The sequence below is a fragment of the Perca flavescens genome, chromosome 16 (assembly GCF_004354835.1).
Source record: "Perca flavescens isolate YP-PL-M2 chromosome 16, PFLA_1.0, whole genome shotgun sequence".
NCBI lineage: Eukaryota > Metazoa > Chordata > Actinopteri > Perciformes > Percidae > Perca > Perca flavescens.
The window spans coordinates 22,808,696-22,827,915 of NC_041346.1; the positions used below are offsets into that span (position 1 = coordinate 22,808,696).

The window sequence follows — 19,220 nt, forward strand, 5'->3', positions numbered from 1 at the left end:
CGACATACTATACTATGGCTTTTTTCGTCACACTACACTATGACTTTTTTCGACATGCTATAGTAAAGTACATTTTTCAACATACTATACTATGGCTTTTTTTAGACATTCTATACTATGACTTTTCCCCACTTTTTTCAACATGGTATACTATGGCTTTTTTTGACATACTATACTATGACTTTTTTCGACATGCTATAGTAAAGTACTTTTTTCGACATACTATACTGTGGCTTTTTTATAATTTATTTAGACATACTATACTATGACTTTTTTCCACTTTTCAACATACTATACTATGGCTTTTGTATAAAAAAAAATTTCGACATACTATGACTTTTTCCACTTTTTTCGACATACTATACTATGACTTATTTCAACATACTATGCTATGGCTTTTTTATAACTTTTTCTACATAGTATAATATGACTTTTTCGACATACTATGACTTTTTTTGAACATACTATACTATGGCTTTTTTAGACATTCTATACTATGACTTTTCCCCACTTTTGTCAACCTAGTATACTATGGCTTTTTAACATACTACACTATGGCTTCTTTATAATTTTTTTCGACATACTATACTATGACTTTTTTCGTCACACTATACTATGACTTTTTTTCGACATACTATACTGTGGCTTTTTTATTACTTTTTTCGACCTACTATAGCAGTGAACGTCAACTGGCAGCCCGCGGGCCACATCCGGCCCGCAGAATAATCATGAATTCACAAAATGTAAAGAGGAAAAAAATGCGTTCTGTTATTTATCATTTCAAGCATTTAGAGCAAAAACCAGCCCCCTGTATTTGCAGCTCTATTCACATGCCGGGATTCTGTACAGTATGACTTTTTTCGACATGCTATAATGTGGCTTTTTTTGCTAAAAGTCATAGTATAGTATGTCGAAAAAAACTGACTGAATTAAAAATAAATAATTTTTGTGCGAATTTTACCCATTCTCATCTGGTCACCCTAAGTAAACTGTAAGTGAACTTTAGCTTCGGATGGAGCCAGGTTAGCTGCTTCCCCTTGTCAGATTTTATGCCAAGCTGCCTCGAGCTTCATATTGAACACACAGATATGGAGCGTCATCAACCCCAACTCTCAAAATATTACTTTAAAAATGAGATGTCAGATGCATGTCTGCAGGCAGTTGGAAAATGTCAGTATTTTCAATCTTTTTAAATGCCTACAGCACCACATTTTCCCTGCATGTCTTAAGATGTAAATTGCCTGTTAGTGTTTTCAGTCTGTTATAGACCTTGTGTTGTCTGTTTCAGGAGGTCCCAGTCAATGGCCAGTAGGGGACACTACCAACCCTCCTGAGCAGATGTCCTGTGTCCCTGTTTCTACACTAACTGCAGGGAGACACTCTGAATCCTCAGAGGATCACCATAGCGACACCTCTTTACACTGCAGCTACTAAATCTGCTGTTTCAATGCCCTACAAGGCTTTTAATAATGTAGCTAAATGTTCAGGCCTTATCCTGCTGTCAAACTGTCACCTTACTCTCCCAATATCAAAGCCTTTTTGTACTATAATTGCACATGATCTGCCTATAATTTGATTTATTTTAGGTACTGAAGTTGTAAATGTTCTTTTAAAAGAAAATGCCTTTGTAAATAGTAATTCCTGCAAATATTTTCCTTTATTCTTTTTTATGATGCATACACTATGAAAATGTATTTTATTACTGACTTTGGATTTCATGGGTCAGTTTATGTATAGGATGGTTCAGGACTGTCGTGTTCAAATAATTATGTGCAAAATGCAGTAAAGAAAAGAATTTAATGATGAAACCCAATTGTGGTACAAGAGTCCCTTTATTAGCATATACATTTTTTAAGTACAAATCTGGGTAGCTGCTTCAACATGTGTACATGGATAAGCACAGATAAGAAAATAAAGTTCAGATCAAGATTTAGTGAAAATGAAGAGAATTAGAAAAGTTATAATGGAGCTTTACAGAATAAGCTTTCCTACTACATTTAGTCATTCATAGGCTTAAGATTACATTTGAAAGGTCTAATTTTTTAAGTTGCGCTTGAAACATGTCTGGTCATTACGTATCATCGAAGTGACCTATAAAACTAGGCCTTGGAAAGAAACCACATTCAGTAAGTGGTGGTTAAGTAGCACCCAGATCTCTACAGATTTAGATCTCTTCATAATACATGTTTTTTTTCTTCTTATTGGCCATATTTTCTTATTAGCCTTTTAAAGTAAACACTGGTTGTGGTCGTGTCAAATTTAGTTATATCAGCAGTTTTGGCAAGATGAATTGTTCAACAAACTATGGTTCCAATCATATTAGAATAAACACACTCACTCCAGGACACACATTTGTGCTATCTGAGCTACTGTAATAAGTTTAAATAAAAATGGGGCATTACATCATTTTTCTTCTGATTGTACTACTGGAGGTACAAAAACAATGTTGGCTTTTTGTAAAACATTACATACATTTCCAGTAGAAGACAAAAATCTATCGCTGCACAAGTCTGACAAAGGCCTGAACGAGCTGAATGAACGGCTCCTGACCTTCGTGGCTTGCCTTGGAGCCTGGTGTGGGTTGTTTGGATTGGGTGGAGGGGAGGATGCCGCTGGCCGGAGACGATGGAGAGCCCCTGCGGAAGTGGCGAGAAAGGCTCGAGAGAAGAGTGCTCTGGTGGTGAAGAAAAAAAGAAAAGTTAGGTCATATTTAGGCAGCATATTATAAAGGATAAGACTTGTCATTTTTGTTTTTCCTTGAAAAGACCTAAACCATCAATGTGTTAGTCCATCTCTCAATACTCAGAGGTCTTTGGCAGAGAGTAAAAAACTGCATCAGGCTCAGGATACACCTGGCCTGAATTCGTTGTCGGGTTTGGTTCAGACGTATTCTTTAAAAGCATGCAGAAGACTTCAACAAAGACAGGTTAGGAGAGATGTGATGTCTCACCAGTTCCGAGCTGAGCTCCTGTTTGAGCCTCTGTTTGTCTCGAGGAAGGATGGAGGGATCTTTGAGACATCGGACAGCCTGCGAGATCAGCACGTAGAAACAGTTCTCCATGGTGAACATCAGCAACGACCTGAAGAGAAAAACAAGCTCATCTCAATTTAATGTTCCAAAGCAAAACAAGGAAGTGAAATAAATAGTTTGACATTTTAGAAAAATAAACTTTTTTCCACTTCATCAATACCACTCATATAGTCTGTATGAAGCTACAGCCAGTTAGCTTAGCTTAGGCTAGCATAAAGGCTGTTTCCCTGTCTGTGTACAGGTAAGAACCTTTGTACAAATTATAACATGTTAATTGGTGGGCTTATATGTGCTGGCAGGTAGACGGTTAGCTGTTTACCCTGCTTACAGCCGTTTATGCTAAGCTAACTGGGTGTTAGCTGTAGCTTCATATATGGTTAGTCTTTTGCCAGACCCATCTCCACAGCAGCGTGTCAGCGAGGGAGTACGGTCTGGCTACACCGCCTATCTGTTCTAGGATAGGGCGAAAAAACACTCTGGCTTGGTTGTATTTTAGTTTTTTTTTTTTAACCAATCACAACCGTCCTTTGCGGTGCTAAGTTACGATAGCAGATAGCAAGAGAGGAGGAGAAATTTGGTGTGTGTGATGTCAGGCTTAACCCTTGTGTTGACTTCGGGTCACATTGACCCATTTTCAATTTTTCTTCTATATCAGAAAATATGGAATGTAGAAATAAGCGCTGAAAATGTGTACACAATTTAAAACGTTGGAAAAAGCAAAAACAAACTGAAAACTTTTTTTCAAGGTTGATGGGAAGACAACACAAGAGTTAACCTCAACAATGTACATCCTTTGAGCCAGACTAATATTTGGTGGACAGATATCAGCTCTCGGCAAGAAAGCAAATCAATTTAAATAACACCTTCGGTAGCGAGATGTACTCACTTCAGAGCTTGGATCTCATCTGATGAGGCCAGTGACACTATGCTCAAGGAGACCGGCTCTTTCTTCTTCTCCATCTATGAACAAACGGAATATGAACAATCAGGGATCTGCTGCAGGCTGGCTGGAGCTGAAGTCGTTCATGATTACACTGAACATTTACCTCGCTCAACATGCTCAGGGCCACGTTGATGGTGGCCAGCAGGGTTCCAAACGAAGGAGCCACGTCAGGGTCAAACGCCGGAGTTGTGAAGCTGAGCACAAACAGGGTTCGATACTCTGCCAAGTCCATACTCTGAGACACAGGCCGAGACACAAATCGGCATTTTTATTGTCTATGCAACAAAAACAAATTTCCACATGTGGCACAGGACAAAAACAAATACTGATTTTGGAGGAAGCATTAGAGCAGAATAAGCAGGCTGACCTGGTCCAGGAGAATCTGGCAGCAGTCTGGAGTGAAGTGCTGCAGAGTTGCGAGGGTTTTGCTGAGGATCTTCAGAAGACTGCACTGCACAGCCAGCAGGGCCTTCTGCTCCGCTTCCTCTCTCTCCCCTCCACCTGCTGCTTCTTTAGACGGGGTTTGGGGCCCCCGCTGTGTCCTGGGAAGGGGACCAGGAGGCAACGCTTCGCTGTTCTTAGCCTAAACAAAATTCAAAGCAAACATAAAACATCTTTTTTTTTTTTTTTTATATATATATATATATATACTGGATTCACGTGGCAGCAAAGTTTTCTTGGCTGCTTACTATCACTGTGCAAGACACACTCATAGTGAGCCATTACAGAATGAATATATAATGATGCTGCAGTCACTTTCATTGTCCAACCATAAAAAGTAAAAAAGGTAGAACATTTCCTGGTTTCTTACCTGGAGGTAGTGATGAAGCATCTTCTTGCTGTGGAGCAAATACGTGCAGGTCTGACACAGATAACAAAGGTTGACCTGCAGGGAGGAGAGAGAAAGAAACTAAAACATTAACTGAATACTGAAGGGTCACTGCACCAGTGGAGCTGTGCTGTTATCTCTGCTGATGTGGAGTTTTCCTCTGGACTTGCCTGGACATCTCGGAGCAGATTGGGCAGGTGGAACTGCCACTCCTTACAGAAGCTGGAGAGCTGCAGCAGGAAACCGACCGTGTGATCTGCCTCGTCCAAACATGCCAGGCTCTGCACGGTTCGCACTGCATTCAGACACTGAGCGGGAGAGAAATGTAAACGTGAAGATTAGAAATACTATTGTAAACAAGAAAACCACCCACAATACCAGCATACAAAAGGTCTTATTACTGCTTGTTGGATTTTGTTCCCTTGTGAGCACCTTCCCTGAACAAATTGCTGAGGGAATTACAATGTAATTGTGCAATTTCTAGCAGGTTAATTTCTGTGGTTAAAAATATTGTTTGACGTAAGGACTTAGTGGGAGACGAACATACACAGTGTAGCGATGGCAGATTAAAGTAAATCATATAGAGCTGAGTCGTACAATTTTATTTTAAACAAACTCAGTGGTTCCAGCTTCAGCAAAATGTGAATAATTGCTGGTTTTCTTAGTCTTTTATAATGGTAAAGTGCAGTTTCAAGAAGTAGGGATATTTAACTATGCATATTTATTTATTACTCTGTGTCACCTCCAACTGTGCAATATGTAATTTCTATTCATCTGCACCTTACTCATCTGTATATACTGTCTGTTTACATAAGGGTGTTTATTGTGTAAATATGTTTGTATTATAGGCGCCTGGATAGCTCAGTTGGTAGAGCGTGCGCCCATATATAGAAGTCTACTCCTTTTTGAGCTGCTGTAGCAAAGGAACTTCCCCAGTGTGTGATCAATAAAGTCTATCTTATCTTAACTAAATACCTTTGTGTATTTGGACAAAACAGACTTTTTGAATAATTGACCATAGATATAGAGCATTTTCCTTCATTCTCTAAATTTTATAGAGCAATCAATTAATCAAGTGAGGTTTTTTTTGTGACAACGTCCATTACAGTCATACCTGTAGTATGCGTTCTTGATGTACTCCGACAAAGTCCAGAGCTTCGTTGATGAAGTTGTAGCGCAGCGTCTTGAGCAGACTCTCCATTAAAGACATGCAGAGGCGGTACACCCCCGGCCAGCAGGCAGAGTCTTGGGACTTGCGGGAGAAACTCTGCCCAGTGACATGGACATACTATATTATATCATTTTTAATGAAGTGCTTTGTCTGTATCATTAAGAAATGCTTTTTTTTGTAAAAGGGATTGCTTTAATTTAATTGTTTTTTTTACCTGTGATGCTCCGTTTGAAGACACCTCGTAGACACTCAGAAGAGGGAGGCAGATAGTCTGGATGACTCCTGCTCCAGCAACAGCTGCTGCCCCCTGGAGGAGAAATCAAGACACCCTCAACATTGGACATCTTAAACTGATGTAAAGGATTGATTTAAAAACATGTAAGGATGAAGTGTTGTCTGTGTATCCAAAGCCCAATACTGCAAAATGAAATGCTCTGTGCTGAAGAAAAATGTCTGAGAGCCAGAAAGAGGGTAGGAAAGTCAGAAATATTTAGAGTCAGACTAACTCATTGCTGCTTTTGGTCTTTTCTACTTGTCACAGTATATATTGGCAAAAAGAATAATAAACACCAGCCTTATCTTTTAAATCTCAAGTAGAAGCATGAGTTTTGTGTTTACCTGAGGCGTGCGGGCCAGTGTGAGCAGCAGGTGAAGTGCAGCCTCAGTGAAGTAGAGGTTGTGTTTGGATCGCAGGCTGAGCTCAACAGCGCTGAGCACCGATGGGAGAACTGGAATCTTACGCATCACTGAGACCCAGTGCTCGCCGTCCTCGTCGGTGCGACAGAGCTCCTTCGCTAAGTGCAGTGCTAGTACACACACCTGATAAAAAACAGTGACAAATTAACTTGATGTTGGATTTTAAATGTTGCTGAGTGCAATAACGTTTAATTTCCCATGGTTTTTGTTAAAACTGTAAAATGAGATGAACAACAGTTGGATGTTACATAGACAAATACAGTATATTTTTGCCAGAGGCTATAATCTATGATGAGAATGTATCAAATGATAATGTGAAAGGTATCACTCATATTGATGAACCTACAGAGGATTATTACCTGAATCTGCTGCTCCCCTTTAAGTTTCAGTTCATTGTTTAGCTTAACTGTGTTAGTTCACTCTCATAGCGTTTTCAGATGAAGCAGGCAGCTGTTTTCAGCTAAAAAGCTCTAAAGACCCACTGTACACTACCTGCTCAGACACTAACTTTTTTGACTCCCCCGGAAGGAGAGGCGTGGAACAAAATTAGGCTTTTAAAGTTTGAATCTACAAACAGGGTCTTGTGTCCTTGGCTCACCCCATCTCTCTGGTCCTTCTGTGGGCCGCGGAAAGAGTCTGTCTCCATGCTGTCCTCGTCCTCCGCCGTGTCCCCCATCTGCCTCATGTGACGAGTATTGTCGATGAGGGCCAGGGCCTCGTCTTTCACCGTCTCACACACAGACAGCAACAGCTGGGGCAGCTGGGAAATATCTCCACCTAGATGACAAGGAAATGAATCGACATAAATCAAAAAGACTGAACTACAGACCACTGCCACATTCGATTCAAACACAGACAACAGAAGACACGCATCTTACCGTTGAGTCCCTGAATCTGTAGCACAGAAATGAGTGCAGAGAAGATTTTGGCTTTGGTCCTCTCCATCATCTGCTGGTCAGCTTGCAGGACACTCTCCAGGATCAAGGAGAGGGGAGACAGTATGTCAGGAGCTGTTGCTACCACACTGGAGACAGGAACAGAGTTTGTTAGAGATACATAAGTTAAGGTATGTCATGTGTGCACTGTTGACTATGACATTAAGGAAACCTATAAACCGTCTCCATCAAATGCATGAATACACACCTTCTCCACTGTTTGAGGAGGATGAGTAGTAGAGTGGCCATCATGGATCCAAGGCGAAGGCAAGGCACAGACATGGGCGTAGTCAGCTGAAAGAGACAGAAAGAGTTAGAAAGCAAAAAAAGGCAGGGAAATGCATGAAAGACAAATGAGAAGACAAATTAAAGGGAAAATATGTTATTCCATGATGACTTACAGCAGCTTTGGTCCCATCCAGGACGTCCATGAAAAGCTTCAGCTTGGTTGTGTCTTCGGTTAGCTGCATCACGTCGGACTGAAAACATAAAATATACCCATCATCATTGCATCACATTTGTATGTGGTCCATTTGCAGATGAGGGTTTGAGCAAAAAAAAATTACTTAATTTCTCAGTACACTTTCAAGTTGCAGGACGCTCAAACAAATTAATCAATCCCAAATAAATAAATAGAAAGGAATAGCTCTGGAATATATGCTCATTCACTTTCTTGCCGAGAGTTAGATGACACTGACACCACCCTCTATCTTTCCATTAAACATGAGGTTGAATCTGTACTAAAACCAACAGGTTGTATTTTTATAGGGCCAGAAGCGGTGACAACAAGATTTAACATATTATTTAAAGACTTTTGATGTCCAACATAAGAACTAGTTCTGATTGGATATACCTAAACATCAAAACCTGAAACACTATAACCACGATCGTGTTTGCGGTAACATACGTGGGTCGTGGAAAGAATTAGCAGCATCCGCCAGGCAGAGATCAACATCTGGGTCTCGGGGAAGGAACTGATGCCTTCCTCCTCCATCTCCGCCACGTGGCACACTAGAGACTTGACATACTGGGACCAGTACTCATATCGTCGTGCATTGGAAAACTTTTGAAGCCCATCCTTCAGAGACTGCTCCAATGAACCACTGTAACAGCACAGACACAATTTGACATAAATGACATGAGATGGGAGCTAAATGAAAGTGAGAAATATGGAAATACTTTAATTACATTAGGGACTCGGTATTGACCTGACAACATAGTAGATCTCCAGGCCGATGATCTTCATGACAAAAGCACACGTCTCCAGAACACAAGGCTGAAGATAAAATACAATTCTTCAGTTAACAAACCTAACGTCTTACTCATGCATCATCATTAGCACAGTGTTAAGCAAAATACCTCTGTTGTATCTGAAGGTGGGGTGAGGGTCCCAAAGAGAGGCGTTGTCAAATTCTCCCAGAACCTTTCTCTGCGTAAAAAAAACAAACATGTTAATCATACTGTGGGGTTTCAAAACATGCAGCACATATTACCCCTGGTCAACGGAAGTAATTTCGTCTGAGATAATGAGCTTACTTTGTACGTAAGACAGAGATGGCGCTATCTCTGCGATCCTGCCAGAGGGCAAGGAGGAAGGCCAGGGCCGCTCGGTGGAGCAGCGGGGGACACCAATATTTCCCCTGCTGTTTGGAGTCAATCAAGTCCAACACCACATGGAGACAGCTCCATTCACCAAGCAGAAACTCCTACAGGTTAAAAAAAAAAAAAGAAGATATTTTGAATCCAGATGCACCACTACAAAAAAAACAAGATAACAAGACAAAATACACTTATTTGTTTTACTACACAGTTCATACCTTTGACCCCTCCTTTCCATCTTTGACTTCCAGGTTGAGGAAAAGCTCAATGAGGCCGGGCTGGGTTTCTACAGCAACGGTGAGGAACTCAAGGATCATGACCTTGATCCTCATGTCTTCTGTCTTGCTCTGCAGCCGAGTGAGGAATGCATCCCGGATTGCTGCTGCGTCGTTGCCAAGGCAAGCGTAGACTGACATGGGAGCCACCTACAGACAAGATATGAGTTAAATATTATGAATAGTTACTGTTGTCAAAAAACAAACCCATCATGTACAACAAATATTGTACGAATATATTAGAAGTCCTTACTGTGGCGAGCCTTTTAAGCAGCTGGATTGCCAGGCGAGGCAGTGCTGGGTCATGTTTGTGGTAAATATACTTGGCCAAGACAACTATGAGATTGTTGCCATGGCCACCATGTTGCGTCAAGGCCTGCTCCAGAGGGGACACAACGTCAGACGGCGGCTTCAGGCGGATGACGTTGTTGGTGACAGAAAAGGCCAATTTGACTGTCTGGATTAGGATCTGACCGGGACCCTCAGAGCCACAGCTGGACAGCATCAGATAAAAGCAAAAAAAAAGAAATCTACTGTTAGTATATATGTCAAAAATATGGAAGGTTTTAGGATAAATATATGAAAACATAATAAGGAAATCTAGGCATGGACACTTGTCTGTTCACCTGCTGGGTTGTGCAGCCAGGACCATATCTATGGTGTCCACTCCAACTCCCATAATATTGACAACTGCCTGTCCAGCTTCAGTGTTTGCCAGGCTGTAGATACACAGAGACTGCAAGGTGGGAGTGCTGCAGTAAGGAACAAAGGAGTGAACAATTAATTAAATCAGGGCAATTATGGCAACCAACAATCATTATTTGGTCAATGAAATATCAGAGAAGCGTGTAAAACGTTGACACATTTCAATGTCACTATCTATTTTCTTTAAAGTAGCAAATCCTCACATTTGAGAAGCAATTGATTATTCAACTAATCCATTCTGCTCAAGAATTAAGATAAACATTTTTAATATAAGCGAGTATGTGGACCTCAGATTGTTTTGTCAACTGCGGTCTTATAAAAGGTCAAGTATAAACTGTCAAATTCAATTTTTAAAATTAATTAACAAAGGATCATTAATAACAGAAACCTACATCCAGCACAGGTGTATATACTAATGTGAAATCTTAAAAATAATTTCAAACCGTATTTAACTGTAAAGTAAAGATTATAGAATCAAATGTCGATATTAATATTATTCCTAACAGCCTGTTCAAACGTTCACCTGACTGAATTTACTGAACAATGTGCCGGTAATAGAGTTAAAACACTTGGATCTCAACAGACTTATCCTTACCTGCCCTGGTCCTCTCCCTCTGGACTTAAATTGAGAATGGCATGGATCAGCTCCAAAATAAGACAGCCTGCAGCAACACAGAGCAGCTGGTGTTTATTCAGTTCTTACTTTTAATTTCCCAGTCTGGAAGAAAGAAAATAGCTACAACTGTCATTTCAGACATATTCCTCACCTATCCTCTCCCTGACTCCATAGGTGTTGTACCGCCACTTGTGGTACGTAGGCAGCATCTCCTTTAACACGAGCAGCACGCACGGGATCAGGCCCTTGTTCTGTGTGCTGCCAAGCTGACCCTGAAATTAACCAACAGGGAGAGGAGATGAGACATATGATGTACATTATGGCAGCTGGACACCACATTTATAGATTTAAACATAACATTCTCTTCTTTATTATATATATATACAGAAAACATCTCATTTGGTTAAAAAAATGTGGTTACCTTGACCAGGGTTGTAATGAGACGAAGGAAAGCGATGGTCACAGCATACTCCCCCTTGGGCTGCTCTATCTGGACCAGCAGGTTGCCATAGTTACCTGCCTTCATTCCTTCAGCACTAGGAAAGAACAACAACACAGTATTGTTCAATATTTTTTACTTCTCCCAAACAATTTGAAAGTGATATTTGCTAGGCATATTAAACGTTAGGCAGCAGACACACCTTACACACTGAGCCATGCTGGTCAAAGGGTTGGAGGCAAAGGGGAGGAAACCTGTGTGGTGCAGACTGGACCACACCTGAAGATTTAAACAAATAAATAGATGGAGGTGTGTGAGGAGGATTCAACAAAAGTGACTTTAAATCCTTTATTTTACCTCCTGTTCACACTAGAAGTGCCCAGCACACCCACCTTCCCAGGCATCCTTGCTGCCAGTACAGTGAGGCAGTTCACACAGGAGGCAATCACGTCCACTGGAGGGTTGATGACTGACGTTAACCTAATTGACGTTAATCACAAATGAGAAGACAAACTCATTCTAGGTTTCTAATCGAGACCGTTTCAAATAGGAAGTACAAAATAAACACACTTTAAGAGTTGGACGAGTGTCTCTGCAAAGTGAGTTTACCTCTGCAGCAACATGTAGATGCGTGAAGTGAGAGGCAACAGACAATCCGACACAGTCCAGTCCGTGCTTATGATCTTATGGACGAGATCCAGGATGGGCTTCACACGTGCACAGTGAGCTATTACATCTAGCAAAAGAAAAGGCACCGATAAATGAATTATGCTAAAACAAAAGCATGCTGAAGCGGAATACTGGTTTAATTTAGCTGGCATAATAAAAAAAACTAAAACATTTACTCAATACAGTAAACAATTTGTTTTAATAACAACATTAATGTTATATTTATGGTCTTTTTGGCTGTTGGTCAATCTAAGAAAGCAGTTTGATGACATTACTTTTGTGATCATTGGATATCATTTTATAAAACAGAATAATTACAACTGATAGCTTTGGTTAGTTGCATGCATAGTTACTAAATTATTTGAATAATAAACCATCAGATACTGCAAACATTGTGTAACTTTGCTCCCCTATTTATGGGAGTTAAAGGATAAATCTGGTGATATTCTATGTTTTTCCTTTCTGTCAACAAATCCCATGAAAGACCAAAGCCAACAATGAATTGATCCTACAAACAAAGATCGTCTGTGTTTTTAAAGACTGTCAAAGCATTAAGAAATACTTGATTTGTTGACAATAGCAAAAATCATAGAATAACGAGAGCCTTATCCTTTAAAGCACTTAACAATAAGTTTGTGAGAACATATGAACGACAAGCTGTGTACCTGCAGTTGAAACAACATGGAGCAGCATCTCCACCTCACAGGTGAAAAGAGTCCAGGAGCTATAGGAGTGGTCCCAGCGAACCACGTAGCCCTGCTCGCCCCCTATCATCACCTGGCCCAGCACTCCCTGTGGCATCCACAGGTTTGTCTGCCCTGTGCCTGATGGTAGAGACGAAATCTTATAGTGGAGCTACGTCACACAAGAGAAACCGTATCTTCTTTAATTATGCCTATTACAAATCAGCATAAAAAATTCACCAGCCCTCCGACATGCTAAGGCACACTAAATTATGTATGGGTGTTCAAATCTCAGAGTAACAACCAGATAAAACTAACCAAGAGGGTAGAGGAGTTTTGGTGTTTGTCTCCTCCACAGCGTCTCATCATCTTTGGAGATTATATCATTGGGCTTATGTTTGTAAACTTGCGTGTAGAAGGACATCTTATCCAAAAAGTTGTATACCTGTCACATAGAGGTAAAAGTTGAGTGAAAAGTAGAGTAAAACGTTGAGCGTGTGTATATCTGTGCATGTGTGAGATCTACCTTTTTAACAGTCGACTTGTTTGACAGAAGTGCAGTTAGAAGCTGTAACAGTGGGCCGATCTTGTGGGGGAACATCCCGACTGCACTGTCCAGGATCATTCCCAATCCCATGTTCGGTTTCTGGATTAAAAACAGAACAGATTATCAACAGTTGACATATTTTTGTTTTTATCCAATTTTATCTCTACCTTCTCCTCTGTGTTTTTTCTCACCATTTCCCAAAAGACTTCAGCCAGACTGGGAGCAGAGAGGACCTCACAGGCAGCATCGATCAGGTGGGAGCACTGTGTCACCACACCGTCAGTCTGTCACATGCATTATGATAAGGCAAGTTACAAATATGAATGTGAGTAAGGAACGTTGAACATGTGTTTATGCATGTAATATCTAGATGTATACCTGTAGGCTTTCCTCTTCAAAAGAAGTGATCACAAATGAGAGGAGACCGTAGATACACATCTTTGCTGTGCTTGCTGTGCACTGGAGAGAAAAAGAGTCCAAGAGTGACAGACAAAATGTAATTTAGTATAACAGTACAAATAGATATCTGAGAATAGACATTGGCACCTATTGGTATGTGTATGTTTGTGTTGCGGTGTTGTATGGTTTAACAGGAAAAAGGGAGTTTTGATGCACGAATGTGGTGGTTTCTCAAACAAACATTTAGCAAAGCTGATGAACTATATTTTCCCAGTGCATTGTCTTCACTTCAATGTCTGGCTGCATTGCAGATATAAACCACCGCTTGAGGGTTATGATTATAAAACCTGAAGTCTGATTTAGCTCAGGTTCTGACTATAAAACTACTGCCAGGTGGTTTTCATTCTAGCCATCTCATTACAGACTGGTTTAGGTCTGAGGCCCCATGTGATTACATTTAACTACCTGGTAGAGAAAAACAGAAGCACTCTGAAGCCTAAGGATAAGATTTCTGTGGCTCTATGGAGTGTGGGTTAAAACCTTGTGAAAGGACATTTTACTTCCGTAACTTTATTCAGAAGTACACAGCAACAAAGTATCATTTAAGCAGTTTTCAGTAATAGGAGCAGCAGAGAGGCAAAGGTTGTCCAAAATTGTGAAATGGTTTTTAGTAAGTGTGACAATATTATTAATTAATTATTAATTAACTACTTTTAATTAAAATTATAGATCCTTTTCTCACGTTAGTTTTGACCAAGTGTGTATCTATGTTCTCTTACATTATTCCCTGAGACTCCAAGGCCTTTCAGCATGGTTGAAATATACTTGAACACCCCCAGCTGCAAGGCAGTGTTGCCTATCCTCCTGACCACAGGGCTGGACTCGTCTGGTCGCAAAGTGTGTCTCAGCAGGACCCAGGCCAGCAGCACCGGCCCGTGATGAGGGATGTCACCAAATGTTAGCAGCAGCTGATCCATCTCCTGGAAGAAACAGAGGAAATATGAAGTTTCAGACTTAGACTTCTCTTTATTGATCCTTTTGGGATGACTCCCGCAAGGAAATTTGATTTCCAGCAGCAGATTTCAGCAGCATACAAAACTAGCAGGCGTCTGTATGGTTTATTCTAGGTGCCAAAATCTGTTCAAACACACAGTTTGGTTGAGTATCATTGCTTTACGGTGACATTATAAAATATTTATGAATGCTGCATTTAGAGACTGGGGTCAAACCTTGATGATGTCAGGAGCACTGGAGAACTGATGCTGCTCTGTACAGTCTTCCAGGGCACACTTGTGCAGGAAGTCTATGTCCATTCCCTCAACCAGGATGAGAGAGCTCAAATATCTGCAGGGCAAAGAAACATAAGAGCAATTAAAGACTACACAATGAGTTAAATAAGCAATGTATTGGATAAATTGGCCTAAATGCTTTTTGCAGATGTATTGTGTCTGCGCTTATGTCAGTCAGCCCAAAGTAACTAGAAATTGCAGTACAGAAATGTCACATAAAAGGTACATCTTAGAAGTCACATACCACAAACGGACATTTACACTGCCTTAGGGGACAGGTCACTTTAAGCATATAAACTTTGCATACACACAGACACTATGAGCTGCTCTTACCCAATGCGGTCAACCAGTGAGTCCATGCTCTTGTCTACTAGGTGTCTGTTGGTCTGCCGCAAACCAAAGCCTTGTTCTTTGAACATTTTGGTGAAGCTCAGCAGGTCGGACGGGCTCATCTCAAAGTAGGCGTAATACAGAAAGATGATTTCCAGCAGCAGAGACTGTTCCCTCAGACACTGCAGGAACCATAGTGACACCTGCCTCTCCGTCTTGAAGTAATAATAATGACAACAAATGGCACCATCAGTTATGACCGTCATTTCAAGCAGACAACATGTGAGCATTTACATTAGATCTAGGTTGCAATATACAGTATTATGGTATTGACCAGATCTGAACCAAACATATGAACCAAATTATCACCATGAGGTTTCCGTGAGTTTCCCATGTTGGTGCTTCTGCTTTGAAGAGGTTCTCAAACTGCGACTGGTACCTGCTCACCAGGTCCTTCTCCAGTTTATTAACACAGTTACTGTACTCAGGCTGGACCAAAACAAACACACCCAGAGTTATTTTACAGAAGCAATAACAAATAAACAGATTTGCAGGGACAATTGTGTGAGGAGCCGTGTTCTTCAATTATCCGATGTGACCCAAATGCAGCTGCAACTCACCCTGTAGGGATGTCGCTCATCCTGAAAGTATGTTAGCAAGAGCAGGACACATCTGAGCAGACACATGCGCTCCTCATAGTAATAGTCAGCTACCTGTGAATTCACAAACCACAATACTCATTGGATTAAATATGAAAGTGTAACTATCATGCTGAATGAAGTGTAACTTTACATTAAATATAAATGGCTGCAGATCTCTGTACTGACCTTCAGCAGCAGTGATTGGCTTTGTCGCTCATCCTTGAGAACAACCTGTATGGAAGACTCTGTTTAGCCACCATCTGAATATCTTTCATAATAACATATTCTTACAACATTTGACTTTTTTTGTTCCTCATGAAATATGGTGACCTTATTCAATACCATAAGTGATTGTCGTACTAAATCACACAGGATTACTGAAAACTAATGACTAGGTGATACATTAATAACATTATAATATTTCTGTAAAAAATGGCAGTTCTTTTTTTCTATGCTGCATACAAGCACGCCAAGATTTCCGACAAGACACAAATTCCCACATCTACAAAAGCGGAACAGACACCTTTAGCGAATCACGAGTTCCTCTGTAGTCCTCCTGTAGGTAGCACTGTAAAAGCTCCACACTCTGCTGCTCGTCAAGACCCTATAGCATTATTAAAGAATAAAATAATTATAAAATGATCATGAAATGCACCACCAAATGAAGATAGTTAATTAATTAATCTATTTAGGTTAAACAGAAATCTTAAACTCTTACCAACAGTTTACTGATTCTCAGACCAAAATCCTTCAATGGTTGCGCAACATCTTTGTTCTCCTTTACCTTTGCAGCAGAGGATGAGCTAGAACAAGTGATGCTAACAATTACCCTTTCAGTTGTTGAAAAAAGTGTTATTGATGTTAGGATCAAAATTACCTAACATACCTGGGTGGCTTAAAGTAAGTTAGTCCTTGATGCAGTCTGTCCCAGTGTCTGTCAAGCTCTGCCTCTATCTGAGCCTGTGCCCGTCAAACATTTCATTAGAAGAAGTGGGAAAAATCACTTGTGTCATTTCTGTACTGTCTAAATAACAATATGCTGTGAGTGGACAACAAATATTTTATTTTTAAGGTTATTGACCAATACTAATATTTCTGTCAAAAAAGAGGATTCCACTATTTATACATGCAAGAATAAAAGTACTGATGGGACCATATAATCCCCTCAAGACAAGCTTATCATAAACTCTGATTCAACCTCCACACTGTTGTAGCAGCTGCACACTCTTGCATATATAATACATAAGGACGTGTGGCAGGAAGATATACCGGCTCTCGCAGTGCAGATCTTCCCAGCAGTATAGTCCACAATTCTCGACTGCTCCTAAGAGAATAACCGGTATATTTTAGCAAATACATTGATGTATATGACACAGAGTAGTTATCAGTTCATCTGCATGGGGTGGGCAATATGACAATCTACACCGTCCGTCTGCAATATACATTAGTCAACTGACTTTTCTAGATTTATACTGTAGAAGCTATTCTTTTAACATCTATGAGTATTTTCATTTAACTAGATACGGCAAAATTAAACATTTCTGTCTGGTAATTATATCAAACGGTTTCACAACTTTGAAAAAATGCGATATATCCCAATTTGTATATACCAGTATTGCGACAATTTTAAAACCCTCCTTAAATGTTACACATCAATTAATTTTCCGTAACATGCACATTTTCTGCAAAATCCAGTTTATTTGATTCATCAACAGGTCGAAGGCTGAGTTAGTTTCAGAAGAGGGTTGTGGGTCCATTTACAAACTGTGCAAATGCCAAAGGAAATATTTTCCATTCAAAAGAATCTAAGCTAACGTACTTTGTCATTGTCATCTGCCCAAACACTAGCGTTAGCCTCTTCTTCTTGTTCACAACTAACCATTGTCGTTACTGTAGCGAATTGTGAGGCGTTTTAACTAGAAACATGAGCCCACTCCTCGTCCAGTTAGCTAAGTAAACAGTTATAGTTTACGAGTCAGCTCCACAGGCATGCTGTTGTTGTCATGCGGCTAACACACCGCGCTGTGAAAAGCCATTCAAATGTTCAACTGCTAGCACTTGCTAAGCTAAGTTAGCGTGGTGCTAACAGCTCAAAAGACACACTGTCAAACATAAATGTTGCTGCCGACGGGGCTTAATAAATAGACACTTTGTGTAGAAATGTTTACTCGCCGGTAAATACTTAACAACTATTTAAACAACGTATACGTTAGCTAAAGTTTGTTGCCATTCTGCCTACCTGACGCTCATCTCTGATTCCGCCATCTTCGTTCCTACCCTCTGATTGGTTGCTGTGCTGCGTCGTCATCGCCGTCGTGGGCACATTCTTCTTCGCTGGTATTCTTATTGGTACATTACCCATGTACATTACTGCCAACTTCTGGAGTGAAATCGCTTCACTTCATTCTTTCATAATCCGTTTTTTGGTAGGATACATTTACTTTTTTAAATAATACTCACCAGTTATAAATCCTCCAACAATTAACAATATGCCATACATTTTTCTTTATTCTAGCCAGATGTTACATCAATATAATGATATTCTTGAGAAAAAGTACCATATTATAATACATTATAACAAACATATCTAAGCATATAATATTTTCAAATACTATGACACATTGAAAAACCTGTAATTACAAACTATACTAAATTACTTTATGGAAACAATCCAATTACCTGATTAAGTAAATCTCTTAATTTATTTTCTTTATGTCTTCATGCACATTTTTGTCATGACTCATAACTCTTTATTTATATTGTACTGCACTTCATGACGTATTTTATGAATACGAAATGGTTTTTGCAAAAAATGTGTCAGTAATCTTTAAAAATAATAATAGCTACATTATAATGTGGCACTGCTAGCTGATTCTGCAACATGAGCCATCACTTGATAATATTCTGCACTATGCATATTTATTTATTTATTACTCTGTGTCACCTCCTACTGTGCAATATCTCATCTGTATATATAGTTTTACCTGTCTGTTTATAATAAGGATGTTTATAGTGTACAAATGATCACTATTATTATTTTTACTCTTTTTCTATTTTTTTATTTCTCATAATACTTTTTGTATATTTTTCCTATGTCTATTTAATGTCCTGCCTATGTCCATGTATCCCCGGCATTACTGATAGGTTGTAGTGAATTAATTACTTCTCCTAATGTGAGGTCCACCTCTCCCTGTGACACAAGTAAACACCACATCAATTCTCTGTGCAGTGAATTTACCAGCTGTGAGTAGGAATATTGGAAGGTTGGATCTTTTTGTAAGAGCTTTTAATCTTTTAATCGTGTATCTTCTGATGTGTGTGATTTTTTTTGAGCTGCTGTAACAAGGGAATTTCCCCAGTATGGGATTAATAAAGTCTATTTTATCTTATCTTATCTTATAAGTATGCTCATAATATAATGTG

At 39.8% G+C, this 19,220-nt stretch overlaps 2 protein-coding genes across 7 annotated transcripts in view; one reads left to right on the top strand and one right to left on the bottom strand.

The window, feature by feature from the left end:
- cdk5rap2 (CDK5 regulatory subunit associated protein 2) overlaps nt 1-1,813 on the top strand; it is a 43,068-nt gene extending 41,255 nt beyond the window's left edge. For 5 of the 6 annotated variants that reach the window (XM_028602553.1, XM_028602554.1, XM_028602557.1 and 2 more), the window contains one exon: nt 1,289-1,813. In XM_028602553.1, coding sequence (XP_028458354.1) covers nt 1,289-1,434 — 146 coding nt within the window. In that variant the 3' untranslated portion in view covers nt 1,435-1,813. The remainder of the gene's footprint in view (nt 1-1,288) is intronic. The other variant, XM_028602558.1, reaches the window with a different exon arrangement.
- On the bottom strand, nt 1,814-18,120 carry nup188 (nucleoporin 188). The gene is made up of 43 exons (XM_028602559.1): nt 18,037-18,120; nt 17,067-17,121; nt 16,684-16,757; nt 16,516-16,600; nt 16,321-16,401; nt 15,984-16,028; nt 15,777-15,869; nt 15,526-15,645; nt 15,160-15,371; nt 14,767-14,881; nt 14,317-14,517; nt 13,517-13,597; nt 13,330-13,422; nt 13,118-13,237; nt 12,910-13,036; nt 12,574-12,732; nt 11,849-11,975; nt 11,632-11,719; nt 11,442-11,518; nt 11,222-11,336; nt 10,952-11,072; nt 10,780-10,846; nt 10,106-10,231; nt 9,733-9,973; nt 9,423-9,629; nt 9,142-9,311; nt 8,965-9,034; nt 8,814-8,881; nt 8,513-8,708; nt 8,007-8,084; nt 7,814-7,899; nt 7,549-7,694; nt 7,269-7,447; nt 6,593-6,793; nt 6,189-6,281; nt 5,918-6,070; nt 4,974-5,111; nt 4,786-4,860; nt 4,342-4,557; nt 4,078-4,209; nt 3,918-3,991; nt 2,951-3,080; nt 1,814-2,674 (listed from the first exon to the last, which is right to left on the bottom strand). Exons 1-43 carry the CDS (start codon nt 18,060-18,062, stop codon nt 2,495-2,497), a joined length of 5,241 nt encoding a protein of 1,746 aa, XP_028458360.1. The 5' UTR covers nt 18,063-18,120; the 3' UTR covers nt 1,814-2,494.
- Nucleotides 18,121-19,220: the final 1,100 nt, after the last annotated feature.